This window comes from Cydia fagiglandana, chromosome 9, assembly GCF_963556715.1.
Source record: "Cydia fagiglandana chromosome 9, ilCydFagi1.1, whole genome shotgun sequence".
Classification (NCBI taxonomy): Eukaryota; Metazoa; Arthropoda; class Insecta; order Lepidoptera; family Tortricidae; genus Cydia; species Cydia fagiglandana.
In genome coordinates, this window is record NC_085940.1 from 5,361,074 (window position 1) to 5,378,104 (window position 17,031).

The 17,031-nt window shown below is 39.5% G+C and overlaps 1 protein-coding gene across 1 annotated transcript in view; it reads left to right on the forward strand.

Moving 5' to 3' along the window:
• Positions 1-16,864, forward strand: part of LOC134667208 (myosin heavy chain, non-muscle) — a 114,309-nt gene extending 97,445 nt beyond the window's left edge. The window contains exons 27-28 of the mRNA XM_063524535.1: positions 2,277-2,440; positions 13,838-16,864. Coding sequence (XP_063380605.1) covers positions 2,277-2,440; positions 13,838-13,976 — 303 coding nt within the window. The 3' untranslated portion in view covers positions 13,977-16,864. The remainder of the gene's footprint in view (positions 1-2,276; positions 2,441-13,837) is intronic.
• Positions 16,865-17,031: the final 167 nt, after the last annotated feature.

A 17,031-nucleotide genomic window follows, 5' to 3' on the forward strand; every position in this document is an offset into this window, starting at 1 on the left:
GCGCAAGCTCGACAAGAAGATGAAGGAGCTGGCCCTGCAGCTGGACGAGGAGCGTCGCCACGCCGACCAGTACAAGGAGCAGATAGAGAAGGTAACTGTCACACCTAGAGGCGGAGTCCTCGCGCAGCAGAAGGCGTCGCGCAAGCTCGACAAGAAGATGAAGGAGCTGGCCCTGCAGCTGGACGAGGAGCGTCGCCACGCCGACCAGTACAAGGAGCAGATAGAGAAGGTAACTGTCACACCTAGAGGCGGAGTCCTCGCGCAGCAGAAGGCGTCGCGCAAGCTCGACAAGAAGATGAAGGAGCTGGCCCTGCAGCTGGACGAGGAGCGTCGCCACGCCGACCACTACAAGGAGCAGATAGAGAAGGTAACTGTCACACCTAGAGGCGGAGTCCTCGCGCAGCAGAAGGCGTCGCGCAAGCTCGACAAGAAGATGAAGGAGCTGGCCCTGCAGCTGGACGAGGAGCGTCGCCACGCCGACCAGTACAAGGAGCAGATAGAGAAGGTAACTGTCACACCTAGAGGCGGAATCCTCGCGCAGCAGAAGGCGTCGCGCAAGCTCGACAAGAAGATGAAGGAGCTGGCCCTGCAGCTGGACGAGGAGCGTCGCCACGCCGACCAGTACAAGGAGCAGATAGAGAAGGTAACTGTCACACCTAGAGGCGGAGTCCTCGCGCAGCAGAAGGCGTCGCGCAAGCTCGACAAGAAGATGAAGGAGCTGGCCCTGCAGCTGGACGAGGAGCGTCGCCACGCCGACCAGTACAAGGAGCAGATAGAGAAGGTAACTGTCACACCTAGAGGCGGAGTCCTCGCGCAGCAGAAGGCGTCGCGCAAGCTCGACAAGAAGATGAAGGAGCTGGCCCTGCAGCTGGACGAGGAGCGTCGCCACGCCGACCAGTACAAGGAGCAGATAGAGAAGGTAACTGTCACACCTAGAGGCGGAGTCCTCGCGCAGCAGAAGGCGTCGCGCAAGCTCGACAAGAAGATGAAGGAGCTGGCCCTGCAGCTGGACGAGGAGCGTCGCCACGCCGACCAGTACAAGGAGCAGATAGAGAAGGTAACTGTCACACCTAGAGGCGGAGTCCTCGCGCAGCAGAAGGCGTCGCGCAAGCTCGACAAGAAGATGAAGGAGCTGGCCCTGCAGCTGGACGAGGAGCGTCGCCACGCCGACCAGTACAAGGAGCAGATAGAGAAGGTAACTGTCACACCTAGAGGCGGAGTCCTCGCGCAGCAGAAGGCGTCGCGCAAGCTCGACAAGAAGATGAAGGAGCTGGCCCTGCAGCTGGACGAGGAGCGTCGCCACGCCGACCAGTACAAGGAGCAGATAGAGAAGGTAACTGTCACACCTAGAGGCGGAATCCTCGCGCAGCAGAAGGCGTCGCGCAACCTCGACAAGAAGATGAAGGAGCTGGCCCTGCAGCTGGACGAGGAGCGTCGCCACGCCGACCAGTACAAGGAGCAGATAGAGAAGGTAACTGTCACACCTAGAGGCGGAATCCTCGCGCAGCAGAAGGCGTCGCGCAACCTCGACAAGAAGATGAAGGAGCTGGCCCTGCAGCTGGACGAGGAGCGTCGCCACGCCGACCAGTACAAGGAGCAGATAGAGAAGGTAACTGTCACACCTAGAGGCGGAATCCTCGCGCAGCAGAAGGCGTCGCGCAACCTCGACAAGAAGATGAAGGAGCTGGCCCTGCAGCTGGACGAGGAGCGTCGCCACGCCGACCAGTACAAGGAGCAGATAGAGAAGGTAACTGTCACACCTAGAGGCGGAATCCTCGCGCAGCAGAAGGCGTCGCGCAAGCTCGACAAGAAGATGAAGGAGCTGGCCCTGCAGCTGGACGAGGAGCGCCGCCACGCCGACCAGTACGAGGAGCAGAGAAGGTAACTGTCGCACCTAGAGGCGGAATCCTCGCGCAGCAGAAGGCGTCGCGCAAGCTCGACAAGAAGATGAAGGAGCTGGCCCTGCAGCTGGACGAGGAGCGCCGCCACGCCGACCAGTACAAGGAGCAGATAGAGAAGGTAACTGTCACACCTAGAGGCGGAGTCCCGCGAGCGTCTTCCGGTACGTGGTCGCCACTCGAGAACCCTTCTGCCCTATCGGCCATCGGTTCTGCGAGCAATGTGGCGCGCCCACGTGACGATCTGGTTAAAGTCGCGGGAAACCGTTGGTTGAGGGAAGAAAATGACCGTTCGCTGTGGAGATCTTTGGGGGAGCCCTTGGTCTAGCAGTGGACGTTTTTCGGCTGAGATAATGATGATGACATTTGTTTTTACAGATGAACAATCGCGTGAAGGCGCTCAAACGCCAGCTGGACGAGGCGGAAGAGGAGGTCCAACGCGAGAAGGTCGGCAAGCGCAAGGCGCAGCGCGAGCTCGAGGACATTCTCGAGACGCACGAGACGCTCACGCGCGAGTGCAACAACCTGCGCAACAAGCTGCGGTGAGTGCACCCCTCTCTGTCCCTCGCCTGTTGCCACACGAGCATCCCTCTTTGTCTCGCCTGGCCTGGCACACGGTCTGATAATCTGTCTATATCTCGCGTCAAAATCTTGGACAGCACGTGGTTGAATGACCAAAGTTTACTGCCTTTGCGATCGTACTTGTCCAGCGGAGCGTTCGGCGTGGCAGGAAGCGGTAAAGAACGCTATGCAGCGTGCATTCCGTCCTAAGACCTTGGCTGCTCGGTACGTTTGTTTAACGACCGCCTTTTGGCATTTGGGCTCCGCTCGAGCGTCCACTCCGTTGGTAACAGTTGGCCCTCCGTAAAGATGGCCACCGCGAGCGCTCCTTTCCTCCTGGACAGTGGCTGCAGCTTTATAAGCATATTTAACCCACACTGTGCCTAGGCACAAGTATAACTAAGCACGCTGTGACCGAGGATCACAAGAATTTCTTTAAGGCTGATTTAGACGGCGCGCGAACTCGCTTGCGATTTTAGTTACATTGCTGACTGTTCGTTACGTCCTATTCAACCGACCAATCAAAACCCGCAATTTAATGAAACTCGCATGCGAGTTCTCGCATCGTCTAAATGAGCCCTTAGTTTACCCACTTTGGTGTTGTCCTTTTCTCTTCTTGGTAGATTTAGGCAATACGTTTAATTTCTAAGCTTGTTAATTTTCTTTTTCTCAAAAATGGACGGCATAGTCGAATTTGCCGTCTAAAAACTAGTTCGCGAAGCGCGTAGTTTATGGTCAGTCAAAAATTAAAAAGTTAAAAACAATGCAGTCTCGATTTTGGGACTGCAATGTTGCATACAAATTCCATTATTTGTCGTGTTCCAAACTTTTTAAATGTTGAAATGGCCATATCAAATGAAGGCACAGGCCCATTAAACAGCCATACAGATGATGAGTACCGCGACTATTTAGCTGTCTCAAATAGGTTGGCGTATTTTCGGCAGAAAAATACACTTCTATTTTTTTATTAAAAAAATAAAAAGGCGGCAAGGGCTTTTTTCTGTGAAAATATATACGTAGGAACGTTGCTTTTGTAAAATATTTCTATTTCTTGCACCATTTTTGAGAAAAGCACTATATATGACTCGGCTGGAAGGCTACTTGCTGGCTTCGGATTCAATTAAACGGACTCCCAAGGTCGTCCGTTTAAAACGAATCCTCAGCCTGCAAGTAGCTACTTCCGAGCCTACTACTACTACTACTACTACTGTGGGCTGTGAAGTCGATGGCACTAATATTTTGTTTTATTAATTCCAAAGACTACTTTCTTTTCTCAAGTAACATAGGCACAATAGCTCTTTGATTGATTAGTGAAATGAAAAGACACAAAATAACATTGCATATAACTTTTCGTTGTCTCTTATCTTAATTTAAGTAATGAAGTTAATCCTTTAATGTTGTACTATTTAGTACCGATGTCCAAAAGATAACCCTTAGTGTGGCAAGATGTGTGTTCATTGCTTATCAAATTGAAATTTAATCAATTGTCACAAAATTTCTTATATCGACCGGGATATGGACCGTTATCAGTTAGTATTTTTGTATAAGTCTAACGATCCGACACAGATAATTTCATGATCATTTAGATTTCCAAATTTGGTTACGATTGGTTAAGTTTTGGAGGAGGAAACAGTCGAGTACGAAACCTCTTTTGAGATTTTTACGCAGGATTTTTCGCTGTGTCCTTATCGCACTAGTTTTAGGAGCCGCTTCCGTTAGCGAGACGGGTATATTTACCTAAAATATTTAAAACTCAGCTCCTGTTTCGTCTTAAGGGTTATGATTAAAAATATATTGTTTAGTAGTACATTTTTACTTGTGTTTTTTATCGTCTTAACATAATATTTCAGGAAATATCTAGTAACCTAGCAAGGCCACAAGTGCAATAAATGTTAATCAAGTGCATTTCTCGTATAGAGATTGTAAACGATATTTATAAGGTGCGTCCAGATCTAGCGAACGTGGCTAGCCGTTCGCGCAACGCGAGTAAATTTCACAATTCGTTTGCGAATGCCGCATTCAGCAAATCTGGACGCACCTATCCTTTTTTACAAGCTTTTATTTAGTTTCACCTGACCGTTGTCTGTAATCAAATCTTGCAAGTTAAATTTGATCCACTTCCCGGTTTCCGAGCTAAAATTTTGCATACATACGTAAGTCGGGTGACAATGCAATATTATGGTGTCATCGAGCTGATCTGATGATGGAGACCAGAGGTGGCCATAGGAACTCTGTGATAAAACAACGAAACCTAATTGTGTTTGGGGTTTTTAGAATTGTCTCGATGAGTATTAATTGCCTGTGGAAAGAAAAGTACAGTCAGCGATAAAAGCTTGTACGAAAAATGAAAGTTTTTGCCAAAAACTTATTTGCATTAGAGGTCCTTAGTTTACACATGTGTATAATGTCGTGTGTTGTGTGTAGACCATCGCGCGACGAGTCGCACTCGGACTAGGATGCGGTAACTGTACAGTAAGACTTGGCAATACTATGGTGATTACAGCTTGCCACGCGGTTAACACGGCTTGCGCTGCTCGCGATAATTGGCAAAACAGTGAGAACTATGATGACGAATACATGATACGTTTCACGTAAGAGCCTTAGGTTTCTAATAAAATTGTTTTCATCTTTTTCTTACTTTTTTCTAATTAAATTGATATCTTATGATGTTCTTGCACAATGCGAATAGAGGTTAACCTTTCGGGAAGTAGGAGCGCATCATCATAATTATTCACTAATATTATGTAAGGACTGTATCGTTTATTATAAATACAGATAAAACCTGGTCTAACTGTTGACGTGTGTATTATTTTGTATTACTATGTTCTTAAGGTATAATCTGGGGGTATTTTTAAGACATATCTGATATAAGAATGTTTTACATTTATTTTATTTTAGGGACTTTATGATGATTTTAATACCTTCTAGCAAATGTAATTCGGACAAGCCTATCGAGCTTAAATTGAGACTATTTCACCGATTCCTTAGTACGATTTAAAGAAACAAAAGGTTAATATGCTGCCAAAATATGCCATCTAAGTGTCCTTTTCATGATTGCTCAATTGAACATCCACAGAATAAATGTGGTGTATTTTATCTTTACATGAAAACGACTTTTTATGCAACATTTTGGATTCCCGTCAATTTCTGACGCCAGGGAAATGACGGAAACAGCTAAAAGAATCTACCGAAATCCAAAGCCTAACGGACATTCATGGCGTTGAACCATGGCTAGAACAGGTCGATAGAAACGCTCCATGATGGTTATATTGTATACCAAAGTCGGGGTTGTCGTAAGTAACATGCCATATTTTCAAAAAGGCCACCAAGCACAGATCCAAAACTTTTTTTCCAACTAAAAGAAATGATTAGACTATGCCCAGATGTTTCGCTTTACGAATCATATGTAATTGCTGTTTACATAGTACGATTTTTTTTGTGTAATACTTATCTTGTTCGCAAACCGTAAATTTTCTTGTAGTATTTGTCCGAAATCGTTGTAGTTACTCGGGAGGATTGGGTAAATATTGTCCAAACCATATGCTTTACGTGATCTCCCAGGACGAAATGTTACTTATTATTAAAGCACTAATTAAACTATATGTGTAATTTTTTAATAAAAACATAATACCAGAAAAAACGGCTAAGTAAAGTTGTATTTATAATTGTTAGGATACTGTGTGGTTTATATAGATTTTTAGTACTTATAATACATTTTTATAGATTAAATAAGTTAAGTGACTATACTTTAAAAAGTATTTGTAATGATCGATCACGTGAATGGTCACGTGATCGATCCCTCCATCTTGAATATTGAACGATCATTCGTAGTCAGTCGTGGGGTGACGTTCGACGATGACGGTCGATCAATATTAAAAATGTTAAGGTATTTGAATTGTGAGCAGGTCAGTTCGTTTTGTTTTGTGAGAACCCGAGATAATAATTAAATTATAGTATGTGTCTGAATTGTGGTTAGTCAAGTTCAGAGAGGTTATATTCATTGTGCCAAATAAATGTATTTTGATTACACATATCGTTGTTTTAATAAAATGATTAGATCCTTATATCTCAGAAGTGAGGATGGGCGAGTATTTTTACAAATCACTCGTTTATCCCGCCTGCAAAAGTTAATTAATCGGCCTTGGCACAATGAATACAATAATGACACATACTCGTAACAATTAAATGATAATCATTGTTTTTGTTGACCACTTATTTTGACTAGTCATTTTTTTTTAAAGTGTGAGGTTCGTGCTCACACTTAAATGATGATAGCTTAATACAACTAGGGATGTAAACGAAATAATAAAATAATGTAATTTAATAACATCATAAGAGTCGTTCTGACTTCGTGATCTCAAACTTGTTTAATGTGAGAAATATACTACGAAACGAGTGCATGCATACGTTAAAACGTATGCTTGTCTGAGCTGTTTTGACAAAAATAAAAACAACAGTTACAAGTTTTATACTACAAAGGTAGGTAACTATAATTTCCAATACCTAAGGTTGAGTGTTGCTTTCTATTAAATACCTATTTACTTTATTACCTATACGATGAATTTCAACTGCGACGGTCAGATTTAATAATGTTTTGATTGGTTCGCAACTAAGTGTTTATTGTTATCTTAGTGTAGGTACTTGTAAATATATATTATATTTCCACGATTTGCCTAAAACTAGATGCGTGATGATGTGCTAATAAGGTAATGCAATACAACTTCCCGTTTTCGTTTTTCTTTTATTCTTTGAATTACATTGAGTTTGAGTTTGCTCGTGTTACATTCATGTGAACAAGTCTAAGGGCCCGATTCGGATTTTGAAATAGACATCTATTAGATATCTTTTAGACATCACCAAGATACAATAGCGATATGTCTAAGATCTAACCTGTCAAATTTGACATTTGCGCGATTCTGGAGATACTCTTGAACGATTTCCACAGGATGTGACTTGGAGATCCAATTCACATCTAATATATATCTTACGTGGTAATATATATCTCTATCTAACGTGGGAGTGACATTGGTTGCCCGAATTGCACTGCAAAAGAGAACTAGTTGTAGTATCTAAACTATAATGTATCTGGAATGGATCGAGTACGTGTTGTCGTCTCTTGTGAATATCTTGAAGTTCGAATACGGCAGTATATTCATAATCAGGTATGAATACCTGATACTGATTTATCCGGGTGTCGCCGTCGACGGATACGTCTCGACGGATACGATCATTATCATCATCATCATCATATTCATAATAGTTGTTTATTCAAATAATGACCAAATTACTAGTATAAAGAAACTAAACGATTTGGTAAATGAAGAAATAAATCCTTAAATACTTCGTAAATCATATGGTTAATGAAATTTTAATGTAACCATGATGATGGTGTTTTGTGATTTAAAAACATTTTTTTATAAAATAAATAATGAAACCGTTTAGACGCGCCCTGCGACGTTACTTCAGGCTGCTGAAAGCGACTGAAACTTGTGAAAATTTCAAATGTTTTGATATTGAGTAGAGCTTCATTAGAAACGACCTGAAACGATATTTCAGGCTACTGAAAGCAGCTGAAACATGTTATAACTTCAAATCTTTTGATATTGTGTAGAGCCTCATGAGAACCGACATGTAAAGATATTTTAGGCCCCTGACAACTCCCTGAACTTAGTGAAATTTAATAAATTGCCAGGGATGATAATATTCCGGGTTGTTAGAACCTGTTGGAAATGCTAATATTACGGGGTTAAATCGTGTAAGAACGTTAATAATAAAAACTTAACTGATTAAGATGCTATATCAGCTGTTAGAGCTCTTTTAAAATAACAACGTGTAACTATTCTAATCATATTTAACCATATAGTGAAAGGTGACGCTACAACATTCGAAATGTTTGTAAGGACGGTTAAAAATTGGAATGAGCGGCAATAATTAACCGCACAAATATAATTTTGGCTTATTATTAAACAGGAACTTTCATTTTATTTTAATAGTTTAGAGCCAATAAATTTATATTAGTCTCAAATATAACCATGATAATTATTTAAAAAAAAATGGCAGCAAAATCGATCCAACAAAAAAAATATAGGGAACTCTAAGTGATAGGTTGGCGTCTAAAATAATAGCTAAAATATTGTAAAGCGATATACTTATAGTCGAAATCCCTAATCATGAAACACCTAACGTCCATTGTACCATTAGGTCTTTCAATTTTTAATTACTTATTTCAATAGTTACCACTGTATTCTGCCAGAATCAGAAAATAGGTGCGACGACGAGCGAAGCGAGGAGGAGCATGTTAGGTTGACTGTGTATCCAGTGTAAAGGTAGTAACCAAACAAAATATTTCTAACGAACTTCATTTTTGAATTAATACATAGCCATTTTCTTTTCTTTTTTAAATGTGCTACATAAATGGTCTCCAATATAGTAGTGTGCTTCACAAAATGGTCTCCAGTTGCCAAATAAATATTTGATACCTGCCTAAAAGTAAACTAAAAGCTGTAACAGCATTAAAATACAGCTCATATTAATATATTTTAAGGCCCCCTTTTGTCGCCAATGTATTAAATTTAGTACCCATTTCTATTTTTTAAACTACCCATATTCAATTAATTAGATGACCGGTTAAATACGTGCCTAAAAGTTCCAGTGATGGACGTAATCATAATCATAATCGTTTATTGTAGCCATGGTATTACAAAATGTTCTTATTTAGTCAGTACGTACATGGACAGTAAATGACGATAAGGTCAGCGATGGTGGGTGCAGAGAGAATCAACGCACAGATCTTAATGTCACAGAAGTGGACGTCAACGAATGTGAGATTCGGGAACGTCCAACGCGTAAATCATTTGCCATGCCAAGTGAGAGAGCGGAAGGGAGCCTGAAAGTAGGCAAAGCCGCAAACACTTGCTGCATGATGAAGAATATGATCGCGATTTCACGCGCACGAGAAATCTGTTAGAGATTACCACGGTGCTGGGCCGTCGAGCCACATTCCGCGCAGTAGAAGCACGTCACCAATGTCACCATATGTGGACGCACGAGCCCGACGGAAATTGCGGAGGTCGCGGAGTTCCTCTTATGAAGACAATGAGGATAATTATAAGCATCCACGACATCATGCCCTACTAAATCTTCGTACCGAGGTCTCAGCACTGTCCTCTACACGTGGTCGGAGTAGAAAGATAAACTTGTAGAATCATTCCCATGTTGTGAACTTTTAACAACTATGCTCTCCAAGAAAGCTATAAGCAATATCCATTCACTTGAGCACTATTACTATGACAAAGTTAATTTACTAAACAGATGTAGTATTCAGGGTTGGAAAGCTGTTGTTGACTGCTTGTTAGATGGTATAGATGACCGTGCTGTACAAGTAGGTGCCCAAGCTGCTGGCTTTTGTGAACCTGAAGAGATTCATACGTATTTAGAAACAGTTAAGGTGGGGTTTAACAGAGAAATAAGTGAGAAATCTGATAAGCAGGGACAAGATAGGAAATAGTTAGATGACCATACTATAAAACCACGGAAGAAAGAATGAGCGCGCCGCGCTCTTATAAAACAATCGGAGTAATCCTCTAATAAAATTGTTTGTCATAATTGTAAAAAAAAAAGACAGTGGACCTGCGGCAAGCTAGGTCACCTTCCAGTGTTCTGTAGCAGTAGAGAAGCAATTCCAAATATAACTATTATCAATATCCTGAAAAAAAAATACATACAAATCTTTTGTGTTCTGTCAGTATGGGTATTGGGTAGTGCGTTAACTCTAAATAGAAAACCGGTGCGAATAAATTAAATTTAACTTATGACACTAGCAACCTGCCTGTAAAAGGTAGGTGTAACTGGCTGCGTAAAGCAATAATTAGGTAAGATTTTTTAAAGTTAACGTGACTGTACAGGAATAAAATAAGTTGATGTAATGATAGTAGAAGATCACGTTACAAGATATCCGTTCTGCTAGACGCTGCTAATAAGACTGACGACAAGTTAACTAAAAAAAAAAAGATGAACCTAGACAACTGAAATTGCTCTTGACATGTTGTTCTTGAAAGTTCAAACACACGTAACAATAGCTCCTCGTGAAATTATACATGTACAGGTGATTACGGGTAATAAGTGCAGCGGCAGTTTGTGTATAGATGGGTCACTAAAGAGTTAGAAGCTTAATTAAGACAAGCCAAGATAAGATGAGGTAAAATTTATTACATTGAAAACTATTAAAAAAAATTATAACGATCTTAATACGCTTGAATAGTACTCAAACACTGTAGATAGACAAAAATGGTTAAAAAAAAAAGTTAAAATAAAACATCAAATCTTGCAAGCTAAAAATTGTAACTGGCTTTTTAATATATTTTATATCAATACCTAAACCAAGTAACTCGATACTTGTATCTTAGGTAGGTATCTCGTGTTAGTAGGTTAATGTAGTGCAAGTTCATTCATGCTCATTGAGCAAAAACAATAAAGATAACCTATAAGGGGAATAGGATCTTTATTGAAGAAATTATAATTATAAGCACTGAGGTCACACAAAAAAAAAATTAAGATTGAATACAAGGAAATTATGGATACTGTTGCTGAAATCTTACTTCAAAAAAGTGATGAAGACCCTTTTAAGCCAGTCTCGTATACTTTAGCCGAAAAACTACACCAGATAAGCAACGTTCGCATTCATTTGAACTAGAGACCCTCACGGTGATTATCTCCTTGTTATAATGAACAGCTTTACTAAATTCGTTAACATCAAGTATGTTCGAAATATAAAGACCTCAACAACGGTGAAGGTCTTCCGCGACCACATGAGCTATTTTGGAGCACCCGTTAGATTAATCACAGACCTAGTGAGCGTTAGGAGAGAAATGCCGAGTGGTGGTAAATCAAAATTGGGTAGCAAATACCAGGGACCGTATAGGATTATTAGATGCCTTCCGAACGATTAGATATCTTTGACTACTTAGCAGTCGAAGATACACCACTAACACGGAAAAGGGCAACCATCGTTATGAAAACATAATTGCGATAAATAAATTAAAATCTTGGTTGTGTTTGATAACAATCATGGTAAGTAAGTAGTTCTGAATTTGGCAGTGTCGAGACCGAAAGTCCAAATGGGTCTGAGTAATCATCATGGCTACTTCACATGGCTGTTAGTCTATGATCTAGAATATAGTTAATTTAGATAAATTGTTAATTTTTAGTTAATATTGTACTATCGTAAGTTTGAATCTTTAATTAGGTGTACTGTACTAATAGAAATCCTAAAATGTCCTAACTATGTTGTTAGATTATTTTAAGTTATTAATAAGTGCTATTGATTAGGCTTTGATGACGTTGTTCAATGAGTTAATTAAAAATAATTAAATGAATGATAATAAATAAAGTGACCATATAAATTCGTATAGCTTAGTTAATATATACTTTAATTAGTAATATACTGTTATAAAACCAGTAAATCTAACATTTAACCGAATGGTAATTGTAGATGAGCAAAGGGACTTGCTCTAGCAGGATGGCCGAGCTGTTAGGATACTGTGTGGTTTATATAGATTTTTAGTACTTATAATACATTTTTATAGATTAAATAAGTTAAGTGACTATACTTTAAAAAGTATTTGTAATGATCGATCACGTGAATGGTCACGTGATCGATCCCTCCATCTTGAATATTGAACGATCATTCGTAGTCAGTCGTGGGGTGACGTTCGACGATGACGGTCGATCAATATTAAAAATGTTAAGGTATTTGAATTGTGAGCAGGTCAGTTCGTTTTGTTTTGTGAGAACCCGAGATAATAATTAAATTATAGTATGTGTCTGAATTGTGGTTAGTCAAGTTCAGAGAGGTTATATTCATTGTGCCAAATAAATGTATTTTGATTACACATATCGTTGTTTTAATAAAATGATTAGATCCTTATAATAATAAACGATACAGTCCTTAATAATAAATCAAAATGTCTAGTCAAAATGATATGAAGTCATAATTTATTCGTCGTCTTCTTTTGTTTTGCCATACAATATTGTCGATCCAGCATAATGTTCTATGTCTAAGCTTACGCATATGTCTTAATAACAGCCTACGTACATTGAAAATAAGGATCATTTTCACATTCAAGAGTGCTAGCGTTCATTGCTTGACTACAGCATACGTCTCTTTCAAACTCATCGGTTAGGAAGAGATGGATGCCTGTACTCGCAATAAACAAAACAGCAAGCCATTGATAAAATCGGTGGTAATAAAATCCTTTCAAATATAGTGACGATTTGTAACGGCATGTCCAAATCTTACAAATGCGCCGATATTGTGAACAGAGCCTTTCGTAAACAGGAAAATTCGCGGCGCGTTTGTTCGATCTGGACGCATCTTAATTAAACAGTGTTTAAAGGGGCCCACTTATTAACAGTCCATCGGACGGTATCGGCCTGTCAGTTGTTCAGAACTGTCAAAATTTTGTTCTAACTGACAGGCCGATGCCGTCCGGCGGAGGCCCCTTAAGAGGTTTATAAATCCTAATTTCACTGCAGTAGATAACAAGAAGTGCTTCTTTATCCTTGTCATTATTTTTGCGAGGTTCTTCGTTACGCCGTTAATAAAAAAACGTTGTCATTACAAAGTTGTCATAATTTAGCATTTATAAAGAATGTTTGTTGTGCTGTCTCGCCATGATCACTTCATGGGCAAAACCCATTTCATTGTGTTGTTTGGGTTTGATCTCTTTGTCATATAGTCAAATCTACATATATGATGGCGATTTGACACTTAATTTTCATATTTAGAGTTTAAATGTATTTAGACTAACAAATAGTATAGGTATTAAACTTCCCTGTAAGTATTTTGTCTAGTAGTTTTTACACTATTTACTAAAATTGCAAGTAACGAATAAATTTAATAATAATCTCGATAGATGTTAATATTCCAGTAAATTTTTAGAGGTCCAGAATGAAGGCCAACATTTATATATCTGTAACTAACTATAGCTCCAATTATCACAAACGTCTTACATACTTGTCGCTTTCTTTCCAACGCAAAAAACGTACAGGTGCGGCCAGATGTAGCGAATTCGCCATCCACGAAAGTAATGCAGACTGCTCGTATGCCTTTTGAAAAATTAAAACCAGTAGGTGTAGCTCAAAAGCGGGTCGACAGTACCACATCCGCGAGATAGCTACAGCTACCACTACCCTCTCTCTACATAAAGTTGGGAAATGATGGGTAGTCTATTTCGGGGCGAGATAGACTCGCGCCGCTCCTATACCAACTGCGCTCGTGCAGTGCGAAAACGGTTCGCGAATGACACATTCGCCAAATCTGGTCGCTATTTATTACGGAGTCAAGTTGACAGACTAATGTTATAATCTGTATGTTGCAGGCGGCAAGGCGGCGGTCCCATCGGTCTCTCGAGCGGGTCGTCCTCGTCCCGCATGAAGCGGTCCTCGCTCGCGCCCGGCGGCGGCTCCGGCGACGAGTCCTTCGATGACGTCAACGACACCACCAACAGCGTCGAGTAGACCCCCACACGGCAACACGGCTCAACACATATACATTCAATTTGGAACTTAAATCATTGACATAGAGTTGACATTGAAACAACTGATGTAAATCAGCTGTGAGAGGAAATGTTAGGGTTAGCGCCTGACAAAAAGCTTACGATCAATGTCGGACAGAGAATATAGCTTTACAGCTTTTTGCCCAGCTCAGCGTTTTGGAGTTATACAATTCAATCGGGTCAGCTAACTACAAGGCATAGGTACCAGTTGTTTTTCAAATGTCTTTGGTATTTGACTACCCTCGCTTTGACTAAAGTCTTATGCCTTCTTATGTTACAGTTGATTTACATGATAAACTTATTGTTTTTAACTATTTTAACATTAATCATGTCGCAATACCGAACTTCACTATTTCTTATCAATCAAATCATTAAATTTAATATCTAGTTTTATTACATAAAGTTGTCAATATCGCCTCATATAATCGCGAAGGAGTGCTTGCTATTTATCATTGCGTCTGGCTACATGATATATTTAAGCAAGAAGTTATTGCAAAGATGGTAGAGGTCTATAGGTTATGTACCGTAAAACGGGGTGACTAGGAAAGTTTGGGGATAATTTGATAGTTTTAAAACTGCCACTAAATTTGCATTTTCTTGATTTTCACTAACTGCTCGTGTAACAAGTTTTATACATTCTTGTTTACCTACTACAAAAAATTCCGAATATAAATATGTTACGGCTGAAAAACTGAAATTTCGAAGTCGTCCCTGCATTTCAAAGTCACCCCGGTTTACCAGTTTTTATTGAACAAATATTTCAACTTAATTTTGTATTTTTGTATCTAAAAATGCGTTTTATTTTCATTGTTATATTGTATTAAAATGATCATGTCTGTATCACGCCTGAAATACTTTAAATTTTTCGTCATTCTGAATTCGAAGAGCAGAATTATGAATTTACAGCAATAGTGAAGTTCGTATAAATGTCGTTCGCCGAATGGTTAATCTCACAGAAAATTTGTATTTTGATTCCTTTATTCATCATTTTTCTTAGGCTAGGTTTTTATAATATGTATATAAAAGTAAAATATAAAAACACTTACGAAACAATAAAAAATACATATAAACACATTATAAAAAACCTAAAATAACCATTTTGATATTATTACATTATGTTTAAAATTACGTTAAAATTGCCTATCATTATATTTGTTTCCAAAAGTAATTATTATAATGTTATATTGTTTTGAGACCGTGTTGCTAAGTTAGTACAGAGTTAGGTCCGCGCCGTCAGTTTGTAAATGTATTACTGTACACCCCAAACCATATCGCCTGATAATGAATTGTCCTAATGAAATAGAAACATTTTGCATGTCTGTTGTAATAATATTTGCGACTTGGATGCGCCCATATCGGATTTGTTTTTATACGAATATTGGACATCTTTTTTTTACTACACTGCAAAAGAGACAAGACGTGTTTCGGGATGTGGCCAAAGTCGTGTTAGTTATTTTGTTATTTAACACATTTATTGCCACTAAGTGCTGCGGGTTGCGCTCGTAGCGCGTAGCCACGTCTTTGCCGTATGTAGCGCATAGTCGCTACGAACAGTGTACCCGACAGTCGGGTTCTTAGCCCTGAATGTGTTAAGCAACTCCAATATGGATGCACCTTTAAATGTTGTTTTATGCATTTAACGGTCTGCGAATCTCTACGCATTTAATTTTTTTTACGCCATCATAATATATCAAGCATTTTTTTATAAATTGGAACATACACAGTCCAGTATTAATAACGGAACATTCCTGACAATGGAGAGTTTGCTATTTTACCTTTGACCTAGTCTAGCGGGTAAAATGTTGAAATTACTCATTGGGTGATATTGTGATGAAATTAAAAAAAAGAGAAAAAAAAAGTATTATTAATAGTGGCAAAAGTACTTCATAGTGATTGGTTTATTTGATTAAAGCGACTGAGTAATGAAGACTGTTGCGACAATATCGAGTCCCCCAAAAGCATTCTGGTTCACTTTTGCTTCCAAACTGGGCGCGTGCGATTGTCGACGTTCGACAATGTTCGACATTCGACAATGTTCGACGTTTGACAACGCTCAGCCGCGCTCAGACGGTTGCTTGTACATGTAAATAATATCAGTGGTTGACACTGAGCGCTTAGTTGCCATACAAATTTAATGATACCTAGTAGTAGTTAAGTAAGAACATGGAAGCTTTCGGTGTGTGGCGTGGCGGCGGGGAAACTAGCAGTCAGTCCAAAATAGACTAAAATCACTTTTGTGATTTATCAAGCTATTGTTGAGCTGTCCAATGACTTATTATAATAACTGCCCCAATACAACTATAATTACTACAGTTTTATATAAAATTTACAGTTTTCTATACAGTACAAATTCCACCGTTGCCGCCACGCCTCGTGGGTGTTTTAACAGATTTTATTAACTATACCTTGTACTCCTTGGATTTGTAAATACACCGCTCTCGGCATGCGGGCAATGTTGCCAGGCGGCGACACGGCTTGCGTTACTCTGCGGGCAATGTTGCCAGGCGTCGACACGGCTTGCGTTACTCTTAGACTTAGATAAGACACTTAGTAATAAATTGTGGCCTTAGGTTTTTATATGGTTAACATTCTCCTACGCGAGAAATTTTGATACACCCGATGTAACTTTGCGAGCATTTTATATGACTATTTACCGAAGTCTAATTATATAGTTTCTTTTTCTGAATAATAATATAAAATTTAAATGTAAGTAAACCATTGAAGCATAAACATATTTTACATAAATATTATATTTAATTATTAACAATTATAGATAATTGTAAAATTGGCCATAGGTTGTAACAAGTTATCAGTTGGTATGCCAATTAAACAATTTTTCATGATTTTTAACCACTGGTTTTATTTTTTGTCCAATGCATTTCCCTAGGCAGCCTGCCTGTTGCCGTATTATTGGGAGAGACTGCCTTGCATTTTATTATTTTCACCACACCAGCTCGTAAAGGCTCTATTCTCCAATATTTTTTTTGTTCATAATATTGAAATTATCCTAATAAATA